Source organism: Centrocercus urophasianus, unplaced genomic scaffold (assembly GCF_019232065.1).
Source record: "Centrocercus urophasianus isolate 14NV4802_14NV808 unplaced genomic scaffold, USGS_Curo_1.0 seq_9, whole genome shotgun sequence".
NCBI classification, from domain to species: domain Eukaryota; kingdom Metazoa; phylum Chordata; class Aves; order Galliformes; family Phasianidae; genus Centrocercus; species Centrocercus urophasianus.
In genome coordinates, this window is record NW_024885532.1 from 2,755,376 (window position 1) to 2,772,587 (window position 17,212).

Genomic DNA, 17,212 nt, shown 5'->3' on the forward strand with positions numbered 1-17,212 from the left:
AAAAAAAAAACAGAACAAACTAATATTATGATGGACAAAAACCATCAGAACTAACAAGCCATCACTGAGGATAGCCACACTCAAGTCAACCTGTTGGCTACGCCTGACATTCAGTCATGCATCACAAAGAACGAAGAATGCAGTAAGTAACATATGCAGCCAGGAGTTCATGATCTGACTTAACTTGGACTTAATACCAGTCATATGAAACTAAGAAAATTCCACCAGTTTAAATACCGATGATATTTATCATCTTATGTTTTCCGTCTCGCTCTTAATGTAAAATTATAAATATTGAAAAGTTTGACTCAGGCAGTTCTCTACAAAATACATCTACCACAGCAAAATCCTAACTTTCAGCTTAGTTCCTTTATATTAGTTCCATTAATTATTAGAAACAACTTCTATGGTAGACTGCCAAGTATTACCTCTCATGTTAAATCAGAAGGTCAGAGGGGAATATTATTATAAGACCTATTAATTGACTAAAATAATGTAATGAGGTCTATGCACTAAAGTCTGGTGTGATGAAACTGATCCTTATCTTCATACCATCCTCACAGAAGTCTTATAGTTACAGTCCTATTCCAGTATACCTTGGAAACATTATGTAGACAACTTCTCCATATCTTTTCCAAGATAATTCAGTGATGTTTCTTAGTGGAACATATGATATTTCACTCTTTGAATGTATGAAATGGAATCATGGACTTACATTCTGTAATTTTCAGGACTCTTTTTACTTCTTTCCTTCCTGATCCTCCACAACCATCTTCATCATCACAATCTCCATTGATTTGTTCTTCCACACTTCCACCACTGCCTGTTTGCCATAGATCCCAGTTATCATATTTGCAAAATGATTTGCCCCGCAACAGCTGAAGACTAGACATGGCATGCAAGTTAGTAGTACAGATGAAGAACTTCGAAGAACATCCAAAATTTCTTATCTCTCTAACTAATATTGTATTGATTTTAAAAGAAAAATCCAGAGTCCACAGAAAGATAATTCTGACCTTTTCCCCCTCTGGTTTACAGTCACATTTAAAGATGCTCATTCTTCATTTTTTATTTAAAAACATATGCAATGTTTCTATTTGTACTTCTGTACTGATAAATAAGAGATTGGTCATTAAACCCTAGCCCAGAGGCAAGCCACTTGTCCCTCACACTTTCAGACTGGAATTTTTTTGAGGAGAGAGACAGAATCCATGCTACACAGCAACTGGCCCTGCATCTATTCCAGACCCATGTGGTGACTTAAGATACAATTATTATCTTTTCCGTTTTTTCAGTTCAAAATATCTGGACTAATAGAAGAGCTGTGCTTCATATATTGCTGTATATCTGTTACATACAAAACATCCAGGTTGTATGTATTCAGTGTGTTACATAGGAATCTGGTATAAACTGAATGAAATAGAAGTGCTGGGACAATATCAAATATTTGACCAGGGAACAGCAGACCAAGCCAGTACCACTGGGAAACATTGTTGTCCTGGAGATAACTGTTTCCCAGATCACATTTAGGCATCTTTTTAGTAGAGCTAACAAGGGTGACCCAAAATAAATCAAACAGATAGCTGACACTGTGTTGGGCAGTGCAAATACTTTGGATCCAGTAGACAAACTTGTTCTTATGTTCCTTCTTATTTTTTAGTATAAGCATGGTCAATGATGGTCTACAATACAGGAGGTCAGAAGCATAGATTTCAAAGTTTGCCTTACTTCTTCTTTCTGTTAAGCAGAACTGAGCAATAATTTGAATAATATTCACTTGCTTTCCATTATCAAATGTACAAATGCCACACAGATTTTTAAATATTAAGCATACATACTGTCTTACTTATTCCCCATCCAGATTCAGTTCACTTTACATGTCAGATACAAATAAATATTGTGATGTCTTTCTAAATCGGTTCTTGTGAGTGATCATAACTGTATCTAGTCAAAATTGAGCTAGTGCAGTCTCATGCACTGCACTTTCTTTCAGGAAGACTGATTTGTGCTAGACATTTGGTCTAGACATGCTGGCTCAGATTTTTTAATGTGATCACCACATTTTGTCCTAAAAGTAGCTAACTAACTATTAGGAAATATGATACACACTTGTTTTAGATGTTCAAATATTTGATTGTTTTATTGTTCGAGTAAGACTTGTGCTTTTGAAGAGCATATTTTACTTATGCAGAGAGTAATTTCCCAGACTACTTAATCTGTTAAGTGATATATAAAGACCAGGAAAAATATTTTAGACATTTCTAACACATCACACAGATACATATCAGTAGCTCTACAAAAGCTACTTACAACACAATATATGAACAGTGAAGAATGCCATTCACCACTGAAACAGCAGAACTAATTTATGCAGCACCTCTGATTCAGAAGTTTTATTAGGTATTGTTATACGTTACTTTCAGGACATATCTGAGAGGAAATGCTGCTTTGTATAACTGCCTTACTCTCTGTTCACTACGTAATTTGTGAAAAATTTCTGCCAAAATAGTAGATATGGAGACAAAACACAGTCAGTTCAATTAACTACACCAAGTATCATAGAATCATAGAATCACAGAATCATAGAATGGCTTGGATTGGAAGGGAACACAAGGATCATCAAGTTCAGGGGGGGGGGGGGGGGGGGGGGGCCACAGGCATGGCCACCAACCTCCAGATCTGGTCCTAGACCTGATTGCTCAGGGCTCCATCCAACCTGGTCTTGAACACCTCCAGGGGTGGAGTATCCACAACTCTCTGAACAGCCTATTCCAGCACCTCACCACTCTCTCTGAAAATTTCTCCCTGACATTCAATCTAAACCTTCCCTCCTTGAGCTTAAAACCATTCCCCCTTGTCTAATCACTGCCTACCCTTCTAAAAAGTTAATTCCCCTCCTTCTTAGAATCACCTTTAAAATACTGGAACGCAGCAATGAGGCCTCTCTCCAACAGTTTCATGTCTTTCCTGTACTGGGGGCCCCTGACCTTTGGCCATCTGAGATGCAAGAGCACACTTCTGGCTCATGTTCGGTTTTACATCCGCAAGGGCCCCCAGGTCTTTCTCTTCAGGGCTACTCTCAAGGAGTTCTTCTTTCAGACTGTATATATATCTGGGATTACTCTGACCCAATTGGAAACCTTGTACTTCTCTATGTTGAAACCCATGAGGTTCACATGAGCCCACCTTTTGAGTTTGTCAAGGTCCTTCTGGATGGTTTCCCTTCCTTCTAATCCATCAACAGCGCTACTCTCCTTGTCCTCAGTGACCACATTCCCTGCTGCATCAAGTATAGGATGAGAATTATCTTTGGTTCTTCTTTTGCCATTGATATATTTATAAAAGGATCTTTTATTGTCTTTTACTGCAGTGGCCAAATGGAGTTCAAGTTGGGCTTTTGCCTTCCTAACTTCCTCCCTGCACACCTTAGCTACTTCTTTGTAATCTCCCCAGGTAGCCTGTCCCTTCTTCCAGAGGATGTAGACTCTCTTTTTCTCTCCCTGAGTCTCAACAGTAATTCTGGCTATGTATATGTTTGCTTTCTTTTTTTTTTTTTTTTTTTTTTTCCAGTCTGAGAACATCCTTCTTTACATTCTGCATCCGTATCTCAAGAAAGTATTTCCTAAATAAGGTCATTACATTTCACTTCTCTAAACTGCAGCCCATACAGTAACATTCTTATTCCTCTTTTTTTATTATTATTATTTTTTTTATTATTATTTTCCACTCGTGCATTATTCGCTTACAATTAGAAATATGAAAATCCAGAAACTCCCACTAAATTGTTTGAAATGTAGGTTCAATGTATTAAAAATGTTCCAATTTTTAAAAACTTTTCACTGTACTTAAACAAGTAGGGACTAAAAGTGAACAAGCTAGTTTTTAATTTGGGTTTTGTTATGCTCTTCTGTATTCTTAATTGTACAAGAAGGAATATTCTCTCCGTATAAATTTACAAATCCCAGTGGTGGTTCTCTACCTAGCATGGCTTAGTTCTAATATAAATTCTTTATTAGCTTTATACAGTTCACATACTCCTTCAAAGCTAGCTTGACTCAGATTAGAAATGAAGTTAAAAGCCAGTTATAATGCCTTTGTTGTGTGACAAAGCTTATAAATCTACTGTTTGGGAGGAAAAGAAACACAGGTTACAAGTAGAGATTTTGTGTTGCATATACTTACTAGATCATCCAGCTGCATAAAGATGAAGTTTACTGGTTACATACTGCTAGCCCTATTAAGTGAAAACTAATACAATGTTCTTCCCTCTGTATTGCGGATTAAAATTATCTCTTTCCTTTGGGTGTCTAAGAGGGTTTTCTGTTCTATCAAATGTCTGTCACAGCCTAATTTGGGTTTGATCATCTGTCATTGTCTTTCAATTGCAATGAAAATATCAGCAACATTTGTTTGACTGATCATGGCAAAGGAAGTGTTGCCACTGTTCTGAGATTACAGTAGATACAATGTTACTCCAGGCCATATTTGCTGGATCTTTTCCTTAGTTTTGGTTAAAGTTTGTTGAGCTAAGATTTTGACATCAAAAGCATGTCTTCTTCTTGTGACATTTATTTTCACAGAGAATTTTCATTTTCTTACTGCTATTGTATGTATGCACAAAGGAATTATTTTGTCCTTGGGAAGATCCACCTCCAGTCTTGTTACTATATACTGTGAATTTGGGCCTAATAATTAGATCTTTAACAGCCCAGTTGCTTAAAGCCCCTATGGATTTTCACTGATCATCTAGTGAAATGCTTTCTTTGACACAAACAGCAATTCTGGAAAAAAATTTAATACCATACATCAGCATTAATAGGTTTTGTGAAATTTCATCTTTTAGAAAAAAAATAAGAGTTTGCTTGAGAAGTTACATTGTTGTAATAAAGTACATATGGTTTTCTGTAAATATACGACTTGGCACTGTAAAACGTTACAGTAAGAAGAAAAAAAAAAAAAAAAAAAAAAAAAAAACAGCTGTAAAAGCATATATAGAGGTCTCTGAAGCTTCCATACAAAACTCAAGTGTAAGTCTAACTAGAAAAATTGTCACTAAGAGTGCATGGTTCTTGTATAATTCTATAGGGAGTGAAAAATTTTCCAGGTTACTTAGCATTTTCTTCAATGATATTTCTGGAAAGCCATATAAAGCACAATCAGAGCAGATAACTCTTCTACAAAAAAAACAAACACAACGTAACTAAGTGACAAAGAGAAGCAACAAACTGTCTTATAAGGTACCTCAGCTGGTAAGCCAGGCAATAAAATGAATTTTTAAACATATGCTATAATAAAATACAGACGGAAGTAAATTTGCAAGTCTAAATATTGTATTACAAGCATATTAGAAGATAAAATATTCTGCTTTGTAAAATAATTGTGGGTGTCCTGGATAGCCACCAGGCTATGAATTATCAAGACTAGTGTTCTAGATTATGTTTTAATGGGATATATTTGAAGACAGAAATAGGAATACTAGTCAGATTAGGTATTTTATATTACTCCCAAATCCAGTTCTTGTTTCCACTGTTCAGGGAAGATGCTATAGAATTGAATTCTAGCGGATAACTTAATAGCAAATGAATCAATGACTTTGATTTATGCATTCAAATCTAATCAAATAAATCTACATTATTTACATCATACATTAAAAATAAACCAAGTAAGGACTGTTCTATATAAAATATATATATATATATATAAACATGTCATCAGGTTCTTCAAAAAAATTTACATACACAGATACATCACAGATAGACCTTTTCGCCTTAAATCAGAGATTAATTCACAAGTTTAAGGCTAGAAGCCAATCTAGGTAACAGAAATGGTCCATTCTGACTCTCAAAAACATATGAATCCATCCAAGTAAATCTGGTTTTAGTGGAAGACTAGATTCTTATTGACTTTCCTGTTCCTGCAGAAAGTTATAGGTGATATCTCTCATGATTGATATACACTGAAACACAAGGTATCTTAATGTTTATAGTGTTGCAATGGATTTGATATTGCTTACTTTTCAACAAATATCTAGTATCTCATCTACTTATCTTACACATCATCTACCTTCAGGGGAATCACTATTTTTTTTTTTAATAAATTCTATTTTATTCTTTTTTTCAAAAAGGTATCTTTATTAATGATACTCTGTTGCAGTCAATGTGAATTAAGCTCAATCATCAAAGAAATCTGAAAGGAGAGCAGCAATTAATCCAATTTACCTAATCAGATAGTATCTAGAAGAATTATTTTTAGAAGCATAATTATTTTGAATTCTTTCAAACCAGAAGAATATCACAGAATCACAGAAAATGGCCCGGAAGGGACCTCAAGGATCATCAAGCTCCAACCCCCCTGCCACATGCAGGGCCACCAACCTCCCCATTTAATCCTAGACCAGGCTGCCCAGGGCCCCATCCAATCTGGCCTTGAACACCTCCAGGGTCAGGGCATCCACAACCTCTGTGGGCAGCCTGTGCCAGTACCTCACACTCTCTCTGTAAACAATTTCCCCCTGACATCCAACCTAAATCTCCCCTCCTTCAACTTAAAACCATTTCCCCTCATCCTGCAGTTATCAACACTTTCTAAGAGTTGATTCCCTTCCTACCTAGCCTATCTCTTCTAAAGAGCCGATATCCGTCAGTGGTGGTATTCCAGTTACGGAAGTCATCCCACCATGTTTCTGTGATAGCAAAAAGGTCATAACTTTCCAAATGCATCACAGTTTCCAACTCATCCTGCTTATTTCCCAGGCTGCATGCATCGGTATAAAGGCACTTCAGCTGGGCTTTCTGTCTCACTGCCTTTATAGAGGATCTAGGATCCCCTAGAACAGCAGCATCCCAGCACTCCCCTACCACAGTCCATCCCTTTGTACTTCACCGTCATTGCCCATCAAGTTCAGTACGAGCCCTCGAACAACCCGCTCAACCCCAGTGGCCCTGATTTTGCCCCCTTTCCCCTTCACACTCTTGGCTTAGAGTTAAAAATCTGAATGATTAAAAGGACGGCATTATTCTGGCCTAATTAAAAAAAAAAACAGTCATACCTCTGTGGGCCAGAATATTCTGCAGGGTACCATTTTCCATAGTGTAAGACATCCTTAACAAAAATATTTATAAAGTAGATGTCCATCTTACACTGGTAGTAAGATAATGAGCATTAGGACTTATTTGATATCTCAAAATATGGTTTTGTATTTGTTTTAATAAAAATTTGTATCTCTGTTCAAAGCTCATCAAACCACTTTTTGTTTTTTGCTACAGCAACAAACAGTGAAAGTTTACATTTTTCAGTCTTTATACACTATGCCTGTTTTGGTTTATTTCAATGAGTTCTGCCTAAAGTAAATTCAGTTTTAAGTAATTCTAAATACTTTGGACATAAAACAGTATACTGTGCTCTTTGGTCAGCTTCTAAATGTATGAAGGCTGCTCGAAAAGTAATGCCTACTTTATTGTGCTGGCCCATGATATCAGGAAAATATGTTGGTGATATGGCAGTAGAAGCTAAACTTACCTGCCAATATTGCATTACATTTTGTTGCCATGTGACAGATGGCAGCAGAGGAGTAGTCTGACAGAATGGCATCTGATGTGAAAGTGTGTGTGAAGTAAAGGGGTGGAACTGAATTCCTCCATGCAGAAAAAAAGTGGCATTCACTGACATTCACTGACACTTGCTGAATGTTTATGGAGACCTAACAGTGAATGTGAGCATAGTGAGGTGGTGGGTGTTGTGTTTCAGCAGTGGTGACAGTGATGTGAAGGACAAGCCATGTTCTGGAAAGTCAGGAAGATTTTTACAAAAGCAGTATGCAGCTTCTTGTTTATTTCTGGTGAAAACACATAGCTAATAATGGTGACTATGTTACAATTATTTATTTATTTATTTATTTAAATTTTTTTTGCAGCTGAGAATTTCCTCTAACTAATGTTGTTGTTATGTTATTTGTATCACTTGTTGTTTCACGGAATTAAATAGGAGGCATTATTTTTGGAGCAATTCATATAATTGTCTCTCAACGAATAGCCTTTCCCTTTGATCTCTAAACAACAAAGTCCTCTCTGCTGTAAAAATTTTGCTTCATCTTTGGGCATGCATTTTGCAGCTAAAACTCCTCAGTTGGTGTTCATACATGAGTTCTTTCATGTATGCAATTTCTTTTCTTTCCAGTTATTACCAGTTCTGAGTGAAAAGAGAAGTAAATCCTTGGCTCTCATTCCTTGTTACAGCTCCCTCTAGTCCAGCCATGCACACTATTATCTTGATTGTTTCTCAAAGGATTTAATTTTTTTGATCCTAAAAAAAACAGCCTCTCTGTACATTTAAATTGTTCTCAGAAAAGCAAGTAAGAGAGAAATGAGAGTAAAATTAAACCCTAGATTGTATTCTTCTGTCTAGGTAGTTGAAACATAACAAAGTTGCGTAACGTGATTAATGTTTAGAGTCCAGTGTTCTTTGATATTTCACCCATCAAAGACTGCATAATTACAAACAGAAAAAAATGAGAGCAATAACAAAAGAGAAACAAATTTCAGAATAAAACCAGGTCACCACGAATGAGTAAAAAACAGCATAGCAAGAGTGCATTTAAAATATTTCTTGGGCAATCAACAGTTTAAGTTTTGTTCTGTAAAGTCATTGATTGGATTTAATTTTTTATTTCACTGTTTCATTGTATTTCTTTGAAGGTCACTGGTATAATCCTCTTCACAAATATTTTGCAGATAATTTGCAAATAATTTTACCTTTACCTTATTCTCATATGAGTTTTACACACTTCTATCCAAAAGTGAGGAAAATTCTGATTTATATAAGGAGCTCCTTAGATGAAATCAAAAGAAGCTACAATTGCTATGTAAAATCCATCAAGCATAAGTTGAGCAGCAGGGGTAATAGTGCATTTACTGAGACATCTGAATTTTTGTTATTGTTTCTCTGATTGTTTTAGCTTTTTAATTCAAAGACAATTTGAATTAAAAGGAAGTGCTTCCTGATAGCTGGATAGAATTCATGTCAATGAGTTATAGGTATTTACATAGGTATTTACATAGTCTACCTTATTTCAGCAAGGCATTTGACATGGTCTCCCACAGCATCATTATAACAAAACTGAGGAAATATGGAATAGATGAGTGAACTATGAGGTAGGTTGTGTCTTGCTCCAATTTGTAGGAGGGAGAGGAGGTTCTTTTATTATCTATATACCCGGTGTGAGATTAAGAAGCAACGGTTCAAATGTTGGTCCGACCAGTTTATTACAAATCTTAATCAGGGAAATGGGGAAGGGGAAGATGGACACTATTATGAATTAGGGTAACGGGGAAGGGAAGGAGGGCAATAGAAAAGATAGAAGAGAAGAAGCAAGGAGTCTTTATAGGCAGCAAGAGGGAGATAGTCACTACCATGGATCCAGCGAGGTTCGTAGTTCCGTCTTTGATCCTCAGTAGTGGTGGGTCGTGGGGCAGAGTCGTTCTATTGATGACGACGATGAAGGACGAAGGACAACCACGATCATGGTGATGATGGCCCCTTTTCAATGCTTTCAGAGTGATCGAGTCAGCTGTCTTTGGAGTGACAGCTCAAATCCAAAGTGGTTGAGTCAGCTCTCCTTTGAGTGGCAGCTTCTGGCTCTGGGATCTCAGCAGAAACTCCTTTGTTCTCATCTTCAGGGCCTTGCCAGCAGATAAGAGGGAGCAGGGATGCCCATCTGCATCCTGTTTTTCACAGAACACGATGGTATCATCCCCCAATTTTCCCACACCTAACTGGAGCTGTTTAGTCACAGGCCAGATCTTCCGCCAGTAAACAGTCCTGAGCATTCTCATCCACTCTTAAGCAGCTTTGGAGGAAGGGGCTTTCAAATGTTCCCAAAGCGATATTGATTGTCACACAGTTAGCACCCATCAGTTGCCTCCTTAACAAGTCACTCAGAGTCTTACCACAAGAAAAACCTCAGGAAGCAAGCTTTGAGCCAAAAAACAAAGAAGGATTCTCACAGGTTGAGAACTGGCTGACTAGCAGACCTCAGAGAGTTGCGATCGGTGGTGCAGAATCCACGTGGAGGCCTGCATTTATTGACCTTCAGGGGTCAGTTCTAGGTCCAACACCTTCATCAGTGACCTTGATGAGGGGATAGTGGCCACCCTCAGCAAGTTCGCTGATGATACAAAGCTGGGAGAAGTGACTTACACACCAGAAGGCTGTGCTGCCATTCAGCAAGATCTGGATAGGCTGGAGAGTTGTACAGAGGAACCAGATGGGGTTTAACAAAAGCAAGAGTAGAGTTTTGCATCTAGGGAGAAATAACCACATGCACCAATACAGGCTGGGGGATGACCTGCTGGAGAGGATCTCTGCAGAGAGGGACCTCAGTGTCCTGTTGGACAACAGGTTGGCCATGAGACTGCAGTGTGCCCTGGTGGCCAAGAAGGCCAATGGCATCCTGAGAATTATGTGCAATATATGTGCATTAGAAAGAGCATGGCCAGCAAGTAGAGGGAGGTGCTCCTCCCCCTCTACTCTACCCTGGTAAGGCCGCATCTAAAATACTGTGTCCAGTTCTGGGCTCTCCGCTACAAGAAAGTCAGGGATCTCCTGGAGAGAGTCCAGCAGAGGGCCACAAAGATGATAAAGGGCCTGGAGCACCTCTCTTATGAGGAAAGGCTGAGTGAACAGAGTCTGTTCAGCCTTGAGAAAAGAAGACTCAGAGGAGTTCTGATCAGCGTCTATCAACATCTAAGGTGCAGTATATAAAGGGACTAGCCGAGACTCTTTTCAGCGGTGCATGGCCATAGGACAAGGGAAAAAGTCCACAAACTGAAGCATAAGAAGTTCTGCACAAATATGCATAAGACCTTCTTCTCAGTAAGGGTGACAATGTACTGGAATAGGCTGCTCAGAGAGGTTGTGGAGTATCTTTCTCTAGAGATGTTCAAGACTCGCCTGAATGCCTCCCTGTGCAACCTGGTCTAGCGAGACTTCTTTGCTGGGGTGTCGGACTAGATGATCTCTAGAAGTCCCTTCCAGCCCATACAATTCTGTGATTCTGTGATTCTGTGATTCTGTGATTCTGTGATGTCATAAGGAATTCAGTATGAATTCATACTTATTACAAAAGTTAACTATAGCTGATTCAGTTGAAAATAAGTTCTAGTCATTTGACCTGGGAAGTCAAAGACAACCCAAAATGCTGCTAAGATACCATTCCTTTTGTCCTGGATTTAAAAATTGCATGAAATCCCTGTGAATTAACAGAGATCTCAATAAGAATTTCCTCACTGTAGCACACAGAGCATAATCTTGCCCTAAAACAAAAGCAAAAAAACAAAAATAAAACAGACATTAAGCATTTGTTTTATCTGTACATTGTGGTTGTATGAAAACTTAACAAATTCAGGTCGTTCTCCCTAGATGCAAAACTCTACACATTCTTTCTGATACCCAAAGAATGGACTGAATTTTTTTCACCTTCAGGTATTTTCACTGTAATTTGTCATCTAACTTAATCCTTTTCAATTATTGTAAACAGCTTAAAAAATAAATTATTTTCTACCTATTTTGACACTATATTTTTTCTTCACATCCACTATTTTATACATGGAATAATCTCCCATGATAAATTAAATGCATGTTCCATCCAGGTGATGCACTGTACCTGTTTAACACAAAATACTGAAGCTTCCTGGATAAAAATGTACATTCTTAAAGGGTGTTGCTATGTTAAGAAGGCAGTTATAGAATAAAATCTCATTTTTGCCACTTTCTAAAGTGAAAGCTCTTTTTCCAGTTCTTTGACATTTTCAGAGATACTACTCATTCAAATTTTTAAGAAAAGGAAATAAGAAGCATAGGAAATGTTTGTTTAAATGAAAGAGTACTTCATCTTCTAGTAAAAAACAACAACAACAACAAACCCTCATCTGAAAGCATCTCCTTTGATGTTAGAATTTGGAGAAATCCACTGGAACCATGACCATTAACAAAACTAAGCATGAAAGATGCAAATATGAGGAGTGACAGCCCCTGCATAAGACTATATGGAAGGGCTTCACAGTCAGGTCTAATGAAATTTTCAGAGAATTTCACAGGACAGTCATGTCCATTTTGTATCACTTTAATTATTAAATAGATTCCAAAAAAAAAAAAAAGGTTGAAAACAATATTGAAGCAGGAAATGAGACGGTCAGAAAGCAGTAAATAAAGCTGTTTCTCTTCAAACATAATGCTGATTTAATATCATGCCAATTTGCAGGCTCTATGCAGCTGAACTGTTTTGACAGGAATTCTACCTGCCATAGTTCAGTTATTCACCATTAATAAGAGCCATGAAGCTAATCAGTGCCTATAAAGCCTGTTCTCTGACAACTGATGATGACACTGTGAGATAATTCACTTATGGTTTATCAGTACAATCAGCTAAAGGTAATAGGAGACATTACCCCGGGTGCCTCACACACAGTGTGGTCTAATCAACACATTGTTGACAAACAGTGCGTGGTAACTCTTCATCCTTCAGGAAGATAAAAACCTCTTTCTTTTAGTGCTGCATAATGCAAACTGGAAATAAATTGCAATGGCTGCTGGCATATAAAATGTAGATTTGGTACGTATACACATCACCAATAACGACAACGGAGCAGTAGAAATGAGCAGCTCAGAGAAAAAATGAGCTGAGTCACAAGCGGTATTTGTAGAAGTCCTTAACATTTCAGAAATCTCTGCACAAATGTCAGAGTATGCCTCCAAGACACTTAAGTCTACAAGCAAATAACAGCTGTAGGATGGTAACTCCACAAAAGACTTGGGGCTTGTACTTATATGAAGATAGACTTTTTTTTTTCTAAATGTGCATGTGGATCATTATAGTATCCAGGTCTGGAAGAGCAGTTACAAAATAATGGTTTATACAGTTTACACTAGCTCCAATAGAACAGATGGATACACAAACAGTGGGTCCTACTATAAGTTATTTATTCAGGGAGGAGACTCACCTATCACTGACATATCCACAACAAACAATGACACACTTTATCACATACCATCAAGTCAGAATTGTGTAGGTAAAAGCCTTTCAGCTAGACAAAAAATATATTCAAATTCAATATATTTTAAGATGGTACACTACCAGAAGTATTTAAAAACAAGTTAAATAAAAGAAGGATGTAGAGAGAAGCCATTTGTTTTGCATTAGCCATTTTTCTGTAGATAGTGTGTGCTAAAAGTTGTTTCCTCATAGTTAAAAAAATGTAAACATTAAAAATACATTTCTGTAATCAGCAACTGCACTCATACTTTTTTTCCTTGTATCAGAGCATTCTAAATCAATATAGAAGATGATGTGGGAGTAGGCACCTAAACATTTAATACAAAACTCAATTACTATGAAACAAAAACCTTCAACAGTCATTTATCTCAAAATGAAAACTATAACAAAACTATAACAACGTTGATCATAGAACAATTTCTGTGGGGAGGGGTTCTCTGTGCTAAAGTACTTTCCTCCTTACTATGAAATACATTGAGCAGAACCTTAAAATAATTGATCATCAGGAACCTCCTTAGATTAGTAAGGTCAAGAAGCAATTACAGAGGTATACCACCAGACTGTGATGATTGTGGACCAATCTTGCATCAAGAGTTTGCTACATTTCTTTTCCATAAAACACACCACAGCAAAAACACATCAAGTGATCTTCTGCACTATTTACCACATTTTACTTAAGGTCCTGTATAATTTCTTTTCATCTGAAGTATATATCCTTAAATCAGAAAGCTAGTAAAAACTCCAGTACATTATTTATGCTCCACTTAAGTCTTACAGTGAAATTTTTCCAGTTTCCTTCCAAATATGACCTTCCTGCCACAAAATTTATTTATTGCTCCTGTTCCTCAGTTGCTCTTTATTTTCACGACTTCTATATAACTATACTCCTCTGGCTATGGTCATTAGGGCTTCTTTGCATAAATTGAGACTTATCACATATGAAGGGCTATACTTTTCAATCCTCTTTGCTTAAAAACTATTCTTAGAATAGTTGCTGCTGCCTTGTCTTGTCAAAATTCACCATGCTTTTTTTTTTTTTTTTTTCAGAATTTCAAAAGAATTAAGATATTCTTGAAGTATGAAAGAAGTAGAGGAGGGGACAATATATTAGTTGAGAATAGCCCTTGATATATAAAGAAGTGGACCATTTGCAATCAGAGTCTTCTCACAGTGATTTGATAGAACTATTCTTTAACTCCCATTGGGTTCTTGTATGTCTGATAAAATCATGACTTTTCTTGGAAAAGCTAGCTTTGAGTAAAAGTAGCTGCCTATGCTAGTTGTCTACAACATTACTTATTCAGAAGTAATCAAATATCATGCAGAATATTACCAAATAAAAAGAGCCTTGTTTGAAATTCCCGAGAAAGCCTAGCTCATCCATTTTGCAGCTGTAATATGTGCGCAGTACTCTAATTATAGTAATCCTAATCTATGCAGACTGTGTTATTAAAAGTGACATATATTTAATTGTTGACAGATGGCTTTGAACCCTGCATAAATATTTATAAAGTCACGTGTATTCCTACAGTTGGCAAAAATTCCAGGTATATTAGTCTGTCTTTTCAGAAACCTTTCTAAATTCGCATGCCAGCTCAGGATTTCCATTATCATAACTATTTTATTGTTAAAGTTATCCAAAGTCTTTAAAGGGATCGTTTTCCTCTCAGAGTGAAATGAATATAACATAGATTATGGACAGTTTTGATTACTCTAGAAATCAGAGAATTTTCTCAGCAATAGCTTGTATTGTGTTAGACTATGTGCTCTCAGTGATTTAATATTTCCATAATGCTGCTCATCTGTAATTAACTCTGTCCTTACTGGCCACCTACATAGCAGGGATTAGCAGAAATCTTTCCGTCTTGAATAACAGTTCAGAAAAGAAACTGCATCGCTCCAGCAACACTGCTTATTGACATATGAATTCAGCGCACTACTTCTTTTTCAAAGCTTATAAATCATAACTTTGAAATGCATATAAGAAATCTGGTTGTAAGTGCATTATAAAAACAAAACTAAAACTAGGAAATAGGTAACATTTGCAAAAAGTACCAAAAAGAAGATTGAGAAGTTATACATGAGCTTTTCAAAGACGTCCTAAGGTAGGCATAAAAGAAAGGATCACATGAAGACTAAACAATCACACTAGTCACACATACTGCTTACTTATCTATCTATCTGTTAGAATGGGACACACTTAAGGTAACCGTGGCAACCTAAACTTAAGCATCTGTCCTTGCAGAAAGATGGGCCCAGGGATCAATCCATCTCAACTAAAGTAAAATGAAAGATGTTTATCAAATCTAAAAGTCAGATCCTCTGTTTTATTCTCCATTTAAAAACAAAAACAAAAACAAACCAAAAAAAAAAAAAAAACCAAAAAACCACCAAACCCACTATCTTCTGTGTACAATAGAGGTTTACTTTTTCTTCCCTGTAAGGATTTCTCTACTCAGTGTAGACATCTGCAGGCTAGCTAAATGGTACTTGTTACCTTTTACAGTCACTAGACTTTTTTATAGTCAGTGGAAAGAAAAGGGCATCTTTCTTAGGGTAAGACCAATCTTTCCCTACAAATAAGCCATGTAAGAACACATGGACATCCATGTTACTGATTTTGGAGGGGTATTAGCAGGCACTATATATTTCAGAGGGGGTTGATTCCAGCTGAAGTGACTTTCTAGAAAATGAAAGAAAGGAAGGAAGGGAAGGAAAGGAATTTAAGAGAACAAAGTGAAAATGAGAAACCCTAGCATGTAACTAGAAAAACTCACTGTGAAGTGATAGAATACAATTTCTGTCAAGGGGGTTTTATAATTTCTTCCTTGAAAGTCTCATGAAGTGACAACTGACAAAGGAAAGACTTTGGTTGCATTCTTCTCATTCTTTCAGAGAGGGAGAAAATACATATTTTAAAAGTACTATCTGCTTTATTCATTCATTTTATAATTAATATATATTTTATGGCAAATTTTATGGATTGCTTAACACAGCAACAGTGAGCTTTGAATGCATTTCCTCATATAGGAAATACTTCACATAAAGCATGCCAACAATTACACATCAGAAATAGAAGAGTCATCATTCTGCAACTTTTATGAAGCGTAAAAAACAGTCTGAGTTCACTTGAAATGAGCTATCTTTATTATATTTCTTTCTCACAGAGAGCAACTAATTGGAAAAATACTAGAAAATTCTATTTAATGTACTCATGTGTTTTTTTTTCATTAAAGTAAGAACACCTATCATTAAAGGCCTTACTGCAAAATTGAGAAAATATTACTAAATGCTAGAAGAAATATCTTAAGACTTTTTCTAAGACACCATGGATGTTTGTTTCAATTTATTGTAATATAATTTCACATTTGCATATCTTAGCTTCTTGGGAGATAACATATGACAAATAGAGCTTGAATTTTATTTCAAATGCTAGCAAAATTTTGATACTGTATTTTAAGCTGACAAGGATTTCATTATTGTTATAGATTCATTTCCGAATGATTCTGCAATGTAAATTTATGCAGAAATGAAAATCATTACAAGATCAAATCCAGAAAAATTCAGAAAAAAATATACAGAACACCTGTGATAAAATATAGGTCAAAATCTATAAAACTGTTAAGTCTAGTGTTCAGTTTCCAGTGTTCAGTATTCTTATTTCTCCTTTTTAAGAATAGAATGTTTAAAAAACTAGATGTTCCACTCTGGAGTTTTGCATGCAATCATTTCAGTAGTGTGCATATACATTCTATAGATGTTAGTATAATATGGTTGAAGTTCTAAACTAAAACTCACTAAAAGATCATCTACCAGATACAGAAAAATGACAACTTCTTTTGTAGTTCTTATTGTAGCGCTCTTTTTCATCCAGTGCTGGGCTATACTACTCTATAAATTATGTTGAAAACAAAGTAGTTCTATTGTGGGTTGGTACAGTGTAATTCAATACCAGGCACTGGCACAGTAACTTAAAAACTTGGCAGAAAAAATAACCCTCACTATGTCCCCAAAATGCAAAGATTATTCATATAGGCACAACATTAGGGAAAAAGCTCAGAATTAAGAATCTACGTGTTTCACAGCTTCCTGTGTTCAAGCCAACAGAAGAACAGATACTGCCCCTTATCTTCCATATAATAGCTTGATGGTTCTATGCAGAAA

The 17,212-nt window shown here is 36.4% G+C and overlaps 1 protein-coding gene across 1 annotated transcript in view; it reads right to left on the minus strand.

Moving 5' to 3' along the window:
- Positions 1 to 17,212, minus strand: part of GPC5 (glypican 5) — a gene marked incomplete at its 5' end in the record, with an annotated part of 595,668 nt that overhangs the window by 266,876 nt on the left and 311,580 nt on the right. The window contains 1 exon segment of the mRNA XM_042838694.1: positions 716 to 878. Within this exon segment, the coding sequence (XP_042694628.1) occupies positions 716 to 878 (163 nt within the window).